The sequence below is a fragment of the Neopsephotus bourkii genome, unplaced genomic scaffold (assembly GCF_033783945.1).
Source record: "Neopsephotus bourkii isolate Nb327-2 ecotype Australia unplaced genomic scaffold, CSIRO-AGI_Nbou_v1 NB_1016, whole genome shotgun sequence".
NCBI classification, from domain to species: domain Eukaryota; kingdom Metazoa; phylum Chordata; class Aves; order Psittaciformes; family Psittacidae; genus Neopsephotus; species Neopsephotus bourkii.
Window position 1 is genome coordinate 2,321,810 of NW_026901505.1, and position 12,472 is coordinate 2,334,281.

The 12,472-nt window shown below is 38.9% G+C and overlaps 1 protein-coding gene across 5 annotated transcripts in view; it reads right to left on the minus strand.

The window, feature by feature from the left end:
* The window catches only part of RNF145 (ring finger protein 145), a 52,824-nt gene that overhangs the window by 30,876 nt on the left and 9,476 nt on the right, over positions 1–12,472 (minus strand). For all 5 annotated transcript variants that reach the window (XM_061360173.1, XM_061360172.1, XM_061360171.1 and 2 more), the window contains one exon: positions 5,254–5,467. In XM_061360173.1, coding sequence (XP_061216157.1) covers positions 5,254–5,437 — 184 coding nt within the window. In that variant the 5' untranslated portion in view covers positions 5,438–5,467. The remainder of the gene's footprint in view (positions 1–5,253; positions 5,468–12,472) is intronic.

A 12,472-nucleotide genomic window follows, 5' to 3' on the forward strand; every position in this document is an offset into this window, starting at 1 on the left:
AACTGCCAGTTATTTTTAAGTCGTGTAAAACAAGAGACAAAAAGCTCTTGTACATCCTCAATTCATCCTTTGCAGAATGACTCAGCTAAAGGCAGTCTTCTGAATTGACTGGGACAGCTATGCTGTCCTTCTGAGAGTGAGACTAGTTCTTCATCTGCTCTGTTACAAAAGGCAATGTCACGCAGAATGTCTGCCACCAGGCAAAATGACCTCTCCTACATCAGAGGTGGCTCCAACACACAGCTCATGCAAAATTCACTCCACTGAAATCAACACAGAAATAAGCCGTTCAGAGAGCATTAAGTGCTCTCAGTCTCAAGCAGCTACTGAGGTACCAGTATTACCCCACCATAAAGGGTAGCTTTCATCTAGCTTGTCTCACCACTGCCAACTGATACCTGTTCAAGACAGCATAAGCGTAGTAGGACTTAGCATATATAGCATTTTGGGGGAGTGATGTTTTTGCATGGTGATGCCAAGGCACAGCTCTTCCTTACCCTCCCCTTCAGCTATAGCTGATCGAATAAATGTTACTCACTCCAAGTAGTTCCACACTTTGAACTAGTGTGCCCTTCAGAAAATATTGAAAAATCAGTTCTGAACTGAGAAGCACACATCTAAACACACTTACACACAAGGAAATTAGTGTTTACCCAGTCATGGCACCATGCAACTATAAACAGAGCTCAGAAATCCTGTTATCAACATCTGCACATCTCATTGAAAATAATGCCAACAAAACAATTTACTCATTATTGTAGTACTGTCACCAGTCCCAACAGCTGTTTCTTGAATTTTTAAATGCATAACAGATTGGGCACTCTAAAGTATAAATAATCTAAGAACTGAGCTCCTTACAGAGATTTGCAGTATTCTCTAAACAAATCAAATGGACTTCTAGTTCTGCCATATGATTCAGGCAGTGTTCCTGTAACATAGCATACCTAATGATCAGAATTCTGGGCTCAATTACAGCCATGGAGAACTTGCAGAGAGCTGGAAAAGAACACAGAAGTGGAACCATAAAAACAGAAACTGTCACAGTGTATTCTAAATTGCAACACACAAATTGCCATGTTGCCATGAGACTGGTACTCAAGAGTCCACTGAACCTCAACATTTTAAGTGCCTCCTTTCAAGCAAGCCGCTATTGGCTTTTAACAAAAAGCGATGGAGGTTGCCAAGGAGAGATACCAGCTTAACACAGAAAAATTACCTGCAAGTATCCATATGCCGAGAAAGCCGTTTAGTAAAAGCTATGACACTAAGGCAGCAGTACATGAACTGGGAGCTCCTAGAGTTGGAAGGCGGAAAGAAAGGGTACACAGTGTTTTAAGCAATGCAGAATCCCTACCCAATTCTGTGTCTACCAACTGCAGTATACACTGCATTTTATCCAAGAGAATATGAAGACATAGCAAGTAATTTTTTAAGAAATTAAGACCAACTCCATGTCATAAAATTGCATTTGATTAAAAATAGCTACAGTTTAATACAGCAGCTCTCAGAAAATAGTCCTGCTAACCATTTATCTAAACACTTTTGGCAAGAGGAAGATATAAGACATGACAAACTTAGAGATGCTGAATCTGAGCAGTATCTCTCTCATCTTTATATGCATTAACTGCATTTACACATCTAGTCATGCATCCTCTTCTCACAGTTTTGGGAAATTTGTTTCTGGAATGAACTGTGACTGCTTCTTTATTCTGACACTGAAGCTTCACATGGCACTTCTTACTGTGTTTGTATCAGAGTACTATATCTTTCCTTTTAAGAGAAAAGGCATCCCAGAAAAAGTAATCCAAATAAAAGATCTTCTAATTAATGCACAAGAGCTTAAAGAAAAGTGAGGAGACCAAAGCAGAGAGCAAACACAATGGCAATAAGCTCAAGTTTCTCCTCCTTGACCCCCCTTTATAAAGGCAGCATTCATAATAAGTGCTTCACACCCAGCAAGTGATGTGACCAAGCAGCTAAGGTATTAACCTCACAGCTCAAGAACAGAGTTGTGAAAGACAACACCCCTTACACCTAGTCCAAGTCTTTAAATAGCCCTTCACTTTTTTCACTGAGGATTTCTTTTTTGTGTAATGACAAGGAATAATTCAAGATAAACCGCTCTTATTCTTAGGTAGGAAAACACTATGAATTCAGTGCAATTCTGTGCCTCTAGTTTGACAGTGACTTAAATTCTAAATCTGACTATGATTACAGGTTAAGCTTGTGGCTCTTCCCATCTAGCCCAGAGTGTTTGCCAGTTAGCAAAAATAGCATTGCTTTGCCTTTCACAGGAGGAAATTGCGTGATTTCAACTGTTTGTACTTTCTTCATTAAAAGAATGAAAAAAAACAAAACCCAAAACCCAAAACCAACCAAACAAACAAAAAAAGCTGACTGTCTTCTCAGAGCCACTCTACAGAGTAGAACACTCAAGTCCAGCAGTAGAATGGGCTGGTCTACCCTACACAGCGGTTTGACGTAAGCCATTTTAGCACAGATCTTTCCTGAAGCAGAGGCTATTCTAAATTTATACAGAGTTATTTTAGTGAAATCTTAATGAAACCACATTACACCTTTAACAGCTGTGGACAAAGAAGTTCATTTGCTTTCTAAGCTGTTTTCTCCCCAGATCCTTCTACCTAGTAACAGTGCATCAACTAGCAGAATTCTATCTGGTAATACAGAACACCGCACACAATTTAAGGCATGCTCTCTCTACTGTTTGCTTTGCTTTATACGTATTAAGTTAAATTTCACGCAGTTGAACCCATGGCTGAGTGGTTACCACCACTGAATAGTTTCCCTCACTGAAGTAGATAAGGTCTGTTTCATGAAAAGATATGAAAGGGAAAAGCTGTATCAAACGACAAATTGCATCCTAAAGGCTTTTATTATATTCCCACTACTGCTGCCTGGAATGTGAATCACACTCACTTAACAAAAACAACTGGCTTTCCAAACTTTAAGTCAAATGGATGGAAGAAAGTAAGTGCATTTAAACAGAAAAGATATCCCTGGTAACCCCCAATGCTGAGCAAATTTCCAACTTTGTATCCTTAGTTCCAGGAAACGGTTCACTATATCAAACTTGGTACGGTTTATTGATTTTTATGGCTCTCTAATCAAATCGTACCTTGAGCATCTGCCCAAGATAGATGCACCCAATTTCCTAAGGTGCTAGAAGCACTTCTATGATATGGTATCTTACACTGCCTATATAAAAAATTCAATGATCGTTTGATATTGCAAAGGGCACTTGCTGATACTGTGTTATATAACTGCAAATATGAACAGAGCATTTTTTTTCCCTAAATAAAACAGATTAGCATGTTGAAACATATCCATGGTAAATCGTTAAATTACATACTGACAGTTAATTTCCCTCAGTATATCTTCAAAGAAGCTTGATTTCCCAAACTGGTGAAAAAGTACTTTGTTTTCATTACAAATCAAATTTATATATTTTGATGTCATTTTAATTAAGGTTATACTGTAACCTGATGCAATTAAATCTATATAAAATCATGTGTAGGCATGCAAATTGATTTATCCCAGCCTCACACTGACGCAGCTTAAAACCACCTCAACTCCCAGGGAACCATAATGAATCAACTTCATTTTAAAAACACTAGAAAAGTTTTGCCACTAAAAATTGCCTGAAAATATTTTAAAACAGATAACTTGTTTGATGATTTAGAAGCCCTTCTTGATCAGTTGGAGCAGTAAAAGTACAGATACCCAGTATCATAAAAGCAAAAAGTGAAACAACTGTTGAGTGATTGTGTACCAGCACAAAAGCACCACTTAGATGAGGAGCACAAAGTCAAAATCCACTGGTTTAGTACTAAAATAGCATCTAGGTGAGAAATACTTTATTAACAATACACCCATCAGAAGTGCTATAGAGAGAGTGGAATGGAATTGAGATACTGACTCTCTCCAATCTCTAGCATACTGTGTAATTAAGGGAGGACAAGGTTGTCAACAGGCTATAAAGAGGGGTTCTGCCACAGCTGGAAATTACCACTGACATCTTGACAGCCTACTGCACAACTGTTAGTGCTGTGCTAGAAACTGAGCTGATAAACTGATTTCTTATGGGCATACAAGCACATGAGAAAGGCAGCCCACCACAGTCCTGTGTCACACGCACCAGCAACAAACAAGTGTTCTCTCCACAAACATATGAAAATGGCACAGAACTGCAACACCAGCTTTTTGCACTAGAAGTACACTTCTATTCCAGCATGAGGAAGTGAAGCCATAACAAAGAAAGCCCCATGTGTTTTTAATGGCAATAAATAATTTCCAGAATAAAGAGTCACATGCCAACACTTAGGAAATCAGGATTAAAAACCTGGACGGGCCACTTCAAAAACACACAGTCCTCCAACTCCTTAAGTAAAGGGTGTTTTCTTTACCTGACTCCAGTACATCTTTATCCTCCAAAGCCATCTATAAGGAAGAAACACCGCAGAGTGGGAAAATTATATGCTACCTGTTTCTCTCCAAGCTAGGCAGTACTCATGCAGATGTCAGTGGCTATCAACCTTAACAGCCTGGATCCAATCCCTAATTAACCCCATGCGCAGATGAATCACATACCCACCTGGAAAGCAGGTCCCAGAACATCAACCCTTTCATCTCCCAAAATCAGATATCTAGCATTCTAGAGCTAGACTTGCTGGCCATGGTTCAAATCTCAGCTCCCTGAGCTGTGCTAGTGATTTCATCCACTTATCTCCAACACAAGGACTTGTTACCTGCTGTAATTCATTCACAGCATAGGTACAGTTCATATGGTTCTAAACTGAAGAGCTGTATCCATGCAGCAGTGAAAGATAACCTTCTGGTGCTGTGATCACAGTCCAAACCAGGCAACCTTTTCCATAATCTCTTGTTTGATGACAGTGATATAAGTTACAATACTTCTTGCCTGCACAGCATTTCACAGCAGCCTTCTCATCAGACACTGGCCAAAGTCACTGTGCTATTCTTTCAGGGCACAGATCTTGTTTCCAGACACTATTTACATTATCAAGGCTAAACATCAAAGTTGAGTGAAAGACCTTAGACAGGATTTTTACAACTAATATAAACAGACTCAAGCAGAACTGTAATGAATACATCATCATGCTATTTGTTGTAATCAATATATTATCACACTATTACCAAGTTATTAAAATTCTCGTACTAAGCAAACTGGTATTTACTACAGCAGTGTTTTCTCTCAAACACATGTACACTTACCCACGTAATGCATATTAAGGGCCAAGTACTTGTACTGGAACAGAGGGTTGTTGTGCAGGCTACTTCTTTGGATCTGCTGGAAGAAAGAGCTGACATCCCATCTGTACAAGACATCCAACAGCATGATACTTGGGACCCTTAGGGCCACATTTAACACTGCCTCCAACTTCTCCTTTGCAGCCATTCTCTTCCCTTTCTGTGAACTGGCAGCAGACTGTAAATAGCACAAGAGAGAGAAGAGTTATCAGATCAATCTCACTGTACAAACAGCTATTAGGCTTTGTGATCATATGAATGGGGCTTCCTGTGTGGCCACAAATGACTGAATGAATCAACTGAGTTAAATTCAAATCCAGACAGGACAACTTCTATTTTTGCTATATAAAGGTCAATTTGCTAGGAATTTTTCCGTGGTAATACTATAACATGGGGGGAGATTAATTTCATTAACATGGTCAAAGGGTATATACTGAATAAACCTTCATTCTTATTTGCAATAATTTTGCATTGAAAACCTCAGCCGAAAGGCACCAATGTATTAGGTATTACATAAACATGAACACAATAAGCTTTAAAAAGCAAATACCCAATAAGCTTTAGAAAGCAAACACCAACAAAATTCAGATGCTACCTCTACTTAGCTTAATTCTATGACTCTCAAATTAAATAACCACTAACTAAAGAGTTCTTAAAACGTTTCAGCTTCAATTCCTCAGTGCAAACTAAAATAAAAAATCTCCCAATACCTAAGCTTTTAAAAAATAACATACAGCATTCATTAACATCTAGTTTATATATTTATGGAATTTGAGGGCTGCATGTTTTAAAGATTAGGACCAACAATGCAACTATGCTACTCATTTTAACATAATTTATACAAACAAAAGACATCTCCTCACTCCACAGGAAAAAAATGTTGGTCCACAACAGCATCTCTAAAGAGATCTAGTCACCAACAGGACCATTCTGAAGAGCAAAAGGATCAGTTTCCACACCCTGTCAGGGCACTGCTTTCAGCTGAGACTGACAGTTGTTCCTAAATGAAATGTGCTGTTCTTGCCACATGCCACCTTCCCACCCTAGGAAAAGAACTCACCCCAGGCAGAGGCTGGAAGCCACCAATTATATACATTCTACTACAGAAGTGAGGTTGAAGTATTCAAGGCCAAGGTGGGGATGATCCAGCAAGTTTTTACAAGCAGCCTTTCAAACAAGTAAAAACAACTACCTGCAGCACAATCACTCCCTCAGTTAAATCATGGTTAAAAAAAGGCTCCTGATCCCAATTATTAGAGGGGACAACTGGAGAGAACTGCAACCTGACTAAAGAAATAGAAAAATCTGCACTTGGAAACACACTTTTAAAATAAAGTTTTAAAGGACTTTATTCATATTGTCCTTGTGTAAGTTCTAAAAGCTTTTGCAGTTATACCAGTTCTACACTATCAAGCCAATGTGGAAGTTCAGCATGAAATGAAACCATGCTAACAGAGAAACAAAACCAAAATCTTCCTTCTTGTACAGGGACACCCATGCACTATCCTCATGTGAAGTTTTATTTGTGTTGCTATGGCCAAGATGACACCATAAACTGAGCATGTGCACACCTAAGGCCACACTGACACTTATCAAGGCATGATGATGTAAAATTAATTCAGCTCAGGAAGTCAGGACAGATCAAAACCGATATCTGTCTCAGTAAACTACAGGTTACACGGGTGCTGCTTATCATTGTTTAGTCCACAGTCTAACCTTTCAAGTTATGTAAATGCACTTTTTTTTGGAGCTCTTGCAACAGCTCTATAAACCCCAAAGACAGCACTTCCTTCCTCTCGCAGAGGAAGCACGTCCCCATTACATCAAACATCCCACAAAGTACCAGCATTCCACAGTGCTTCCCAAAACTAATCAAAGGGTCAGCCAGAGACTACATACATTCAGAATGACCAACCAAAACCACTGCCCAAGCAGCTACTACAGAATACTCACATTCATCATTTAGTGTGATAAAAGATGGAGTTTAGATGTATGGTATTGTACAAACAAAAGTTGGGAGCTACACAGATTGTATACACTGAGTTTTGCCAGGCTGAGTACTGAACTACAAGCCTATGCTCAGCACAGAGCTTAAACAACTCATATACAAATATTTTAAATGTCCCAGAACTCTCAAAAATCTTTGGGTTTGCCAAGTTTGCAAAACTCATTAGAACTTTGAAATTCAGCTGCCTCCTGGTTTTTTGTTAGGGCTCAGGGTGGGCGGGAACTGACTTACAGGTTTTCACTCTGTCATAAAATACCCATGAAAAGTGACAGGCAGCACCTAATCTCAAAATACATTCTCATAACTGTCAAACCTTTTCCAGTCATCAACAACAACCAAACATGTAGGACAAGAAGGAAATTTTCACTTTCCTTAATTACTCCAAATGTAGAATTCTACGGACAACTTCTAATACTGAAAGCTAACTGAGGTTCAGCACATCCAAATTAGGCTGAAAAATGTTATCTCCCAAATTCACAAGCACATACTTGAGAATGGAAGAGAACTGGAAGGGACAGCATTCATGTATCTAATAAAGCCATCCAAATTTCAAATCCTGTTAAAACAAAAGCAAAACAAATTCTGAAAACCATATTATGTCGCAATGGATAGGCCATGAGAAGCAGCCACTGCAGCATATTCTGCCACTGACTGACAAAGCATCCAATACAAATAAGGAACCCTTTAAAATTAACTCCACTAGAAATGTGGATGTGTTAAATAAAGCCTCAGTTGTAACTGCTGCCAAGTTCTAACAGAATATAGTACAGGCAAGCAACAAAGTCCATTGCTCTAAGCTCATTAGATTGTAAAGAGCTCTCACAATACATTATTTTGATTGGTATAAAAACAAACAAAACCCAAAAAACCCACCACAACGTTAAACCTCTAAAACCTGTAGATAAATGATGATGACAGGAGTTGCCGGATGCTCAGATGTTAGGAAAAAATAGGTCACTGCTGTACATAACCAAAAAATGGACTTAAAAGCAGGAGTGGGAAGCCACTTATTTGAGTTTCAAAAATGTTTCCCATGTTTTCAAACATCTCCCTGTTCCAGATCAGGATAAGAGAAGGAAAAGTCTTAGGAAGAATGTCTTTCTTAACCTCAGCTGCCAACTGAGTACCATGGAACTGGTTGCTCACTTGCACACAGCCCCTCTCTCCCCTCCCAGTAGAATGGGGAAGAGTATCAGAAAAAAAATAAAAACCAGGGCTGAGACAAGAACATTTTGATAACTTTAATGTAATAAAATATAGTAACTGCGATAAAAAGAGGGGGGAAGAAAAGCCAAAACCCAAGACATACAAGTGATGCACAACACAATTGCTTCTGGCCAAATCCCCCCAGTTTCTATACTGAGCACGACGGGCTACAGTATATCCCGTCGGGATACAGAATATCCCTTGGTGTAGTTCAGGTCTGCTGTCCTGTCTCTGCTCCTTCCTGGCTTCTTGTGCCCCTGCTCATTGGCAGAGCATGAGAGACTGAAAAGTCCTTGATCAGGGCAAGCACTACACGGCAGCTACTAAAACATCAGTATGTCCAGTGCCGGGTTGGACAGAGCCTTGGCTGACATGGTTTTTAGTGTGAGGTGCCCCTGCCCATGGCAAGAGGGTTGGAACTAGATGATCTTAAGGTCCTTTCCACTCCTAATTATTCCATGATTCTGTTACCAACACTATTCTATGACTACATCTAAAGTACAGCATTGCACCAGCTACTAGAAAAAATTAACTCTACCCCAGCCAAAACCAGAACAAAGAACTTCAGGCTTCACATCCTATGTGAATGCTAGCATAGTTGTGCTATTTGACCAAAATCACCTTCTAAAAACTTTCCATTATAACTGATCATTCATGGAAACATTTTTGGTTTTAACAACACAGTCCTTTACAAAAATCCCTCACCTGACATAGCCTTTTTGTCAAAATCATACTTCTGATTAGATTTAAACAGCAGAGTTGGCAAAGCAAAATATTTATAAGTGTGTGTGTATATATATATATATGTTTGCATAAAACCACCATAAGCCTGTCCCAGCTCATTCCATTAGCAAAATAGATTAGCAGCAAACTCAGAGAAAAAGCAACCCAAAACCTCAACGATAACACACGTTTTCCTTTTTAACAAAATTTTCTTTCTGAGGATTTGTCATCACATAAAATGTTACCATTTCAGCTGAAGCTGTGAATTATGCCACTTAAACCAGCGTAACTGTTGTTTATGCACCAACATAAATAGAAATCAATTGCATCACAGGCAGAAAATACTCACTGCTAAAGCAGTACAAGAGGCTGCACAAAATGTGCATCCATTTATCCAAGCAGGTGCAAAATCACATTAACAGACTAGAGTTTCTACATTTAGAAAAGTGTTATTTGTAAAGTTATTTACTAGTTACAGAAATACATTGGAATAGCTGCAAATTTAAGAGTTATTCTAATATTATGACCACCAAAAATCACCATGTAAAGATGCAGAAATTCCAGTCAGCATCAGAACTTCAAAACCAGACTTGATTCTGCAACTTTCAGCCTAACATCTGTGAACAAAGTGCTCATTCTCCTACAGGACTGGAACCTAAAATACTTGGCAAGACTGACTAGAAACCAAAAGAGACAATTTCAGTTGCTGGTCCTCACATCTACAAAATTCTAAGTACTTTGTTACCCAGCAGACTTTGATCTGTAATCCAGTTTCCACTTGGAATTATTTTTCAGCTATACATTCTGAAATTAAAAATGTCCTAGCTAAAGCTTTTTATTTTCCTATAGGATAAACTTTGCTGGACAGATCTTAAAGAGGGTGAAAAAGAAAAAAAAATTCAACCCAAAATATATAACTCCTACCTGTAACTATAGAAAAGTTCAGCGTCACAGTTCAAAAACTAAAATTAGACCTATCAGGTGGGCTGGATTCTCGTACTCCCCAGAAGCCCTCCTTCTATATGCCTGTCTTGCTCTTGGAAGCAAATTTAAAGGAATTTGAAGTACAGAAGAATCCCATTCTTCAGAGATGTAGATCTTTGTATCATCAGTTTGGGAGGGAGAAAACAAACTGAATAAAAGCGAAGGGACAGGACAAAAAGGTCTATCAGTTACACGCTTAGAAAATAATTTCCCTGTGTGAGTCTGTATCAAAAAATCCCCTAGAACTCCAGAGAGTATGTGAGTCATGGAGCCATCAAAACAGCTCCTTCCCATGCAGTCAGCAGCAAGGAAAGCAAAAGATGTCTCGCTCCCATACAACTTAAATTGGCTAACAAGGATAGCTCTCCAAGATTCCTGCTGAGGCGGCCAGATACAGTGAGCGTACCAAGTGCACTAATGAAACAGTGAAACATTGCAGACATACGTGGTAGTACTGTCATCAGCATCCGGTCAGCATTTCCAATACTACTCAGGTTCTGTAGTTTACACTAGAGTAGTTCAGTAATCTCAAATAAACAGAAAGTATTTAGCCCTCAATTTCAGGATTTAGAGAGAATCAGGCACCAAAGACTGCTCGATCCTGCTGTGTAAGAAATTAACAAGAATAAACGTTGGTTTTTTTTTCCTCCTTTTTTTCCCCTCCATCAGGTCTAATAATACCCACTGCTGTAGTGTGACTGGAGAACTGTTACTTCTACCTAGAAAACAGATTAATTTCTCAGTTCCTGCTCACCCAAGACTTATTCCATTGTGAAGTGTGGCACAAGTAAGGTTAATCATTCCAAACTAATACACAACATACTTTGAGAAAAAACAGCTTTTACTGCAAACCAAATTAGGTCAACCTCTTATCTGTCCATGGGCATTTAAGTGAACACGCATTCACGTTAAAGACATACGATAACAAACAAAACCGTCTAGAGACAGTTAACTGTATTAGAAGGAAAAAAATGCATTTCCAACTTTCATTAATTCTAGCAAGTTTTATATGAGAGAGAAGAAAATCAATTTGGGAAATGAGGATACGTATCACAGACCTGTTAAGCTCAGGTTTTCTTTAAATATTTATTTCTGGGGTACACGGATACACTGTGAGCAGTTCCAGTACGCTCAATTATATAGCATATGTATAATTTATAGTCAGCCTATAAAACATCCCGTGTCTTTTATTTTTCATAATGAGCAGGTAAGACCAGGGAACTGAACTTATGGGCCAACACATGTTAACAAAGGTTAACAAATCCACCAGGTACGCAGCAAAATCTCTCTGGATTCCTACAGAATCATCACTCTGCCTGAATATGATCAGTTCAAATACAGCCACACTAAGAGGGATTGCTTGTCATTTTTCTGATCACAGGCTTGCATTGGGCACCTGAATGACAGGAATCCAATTCATTAAAATAAAAGTATAACTAATCATATCTTTAAGTAAAATAAATCTTCAGGAAAAAAAACCCAATCTAGATCAAATCCACAAATGGAAGTGCTCTGAGGTCCTTTTTGACTCTAGTTTCTTCCCAGTCCCAGGTTTGGTTTATTAACTAGTTATTCAGCTTTTTTTTTTTTCTGATGCCACAGCCATGTTTGCAAGCCTACACCTACAATCCTGCCTCATCACATTTGTATCAGCACATTCTGAGAAAATCTGGGCAGCAATCCCAAAGCGCCTCTGCAGAGGAGAGAATACCCAGAGGACCTGCACACAGAGCACTAATGACAGCCCAAGATGATGCAGTCTGTGACAACCCACCCCAAAGAATGGATTACAGGAAGACCAGCCATAGAAGTGAAGCTGGCAGACCCCATCAAGCTCACAAAAAACCCTGCAAGCCAAATGTGTTACCAGGATGAACCTACATGACAGGATGAAATATGTTTCATTATCCACAGTTGCTCATTTAGTTTTTAGCCATTTCAGATACAGACAGAGCCTGTGCTTAGAATCTGCAACAGACTAGTTACCTCACTGGTAAAAAGTTAAAATACAAAATAAGACTTCCAAGATTTTTCTAGGTCAGTAACTGATAAAGTTTCCATTGCTGCTGCTGCCTTAGCTATTTGAGGTGTGTAAATAATGAGCATCAGCTTCCAGGCCTGCTAAACAGGCAGCTTAGCTTCCTGCAGTAACAGACTCCTGTGACAGAAAGATCGAACAAATGGTAAAAATACTGAGAAAAGTCCCTTTTAACACATTCAAACTCAAGACATGCAACCAAAAAAATTTTCCAGAAAAACTCC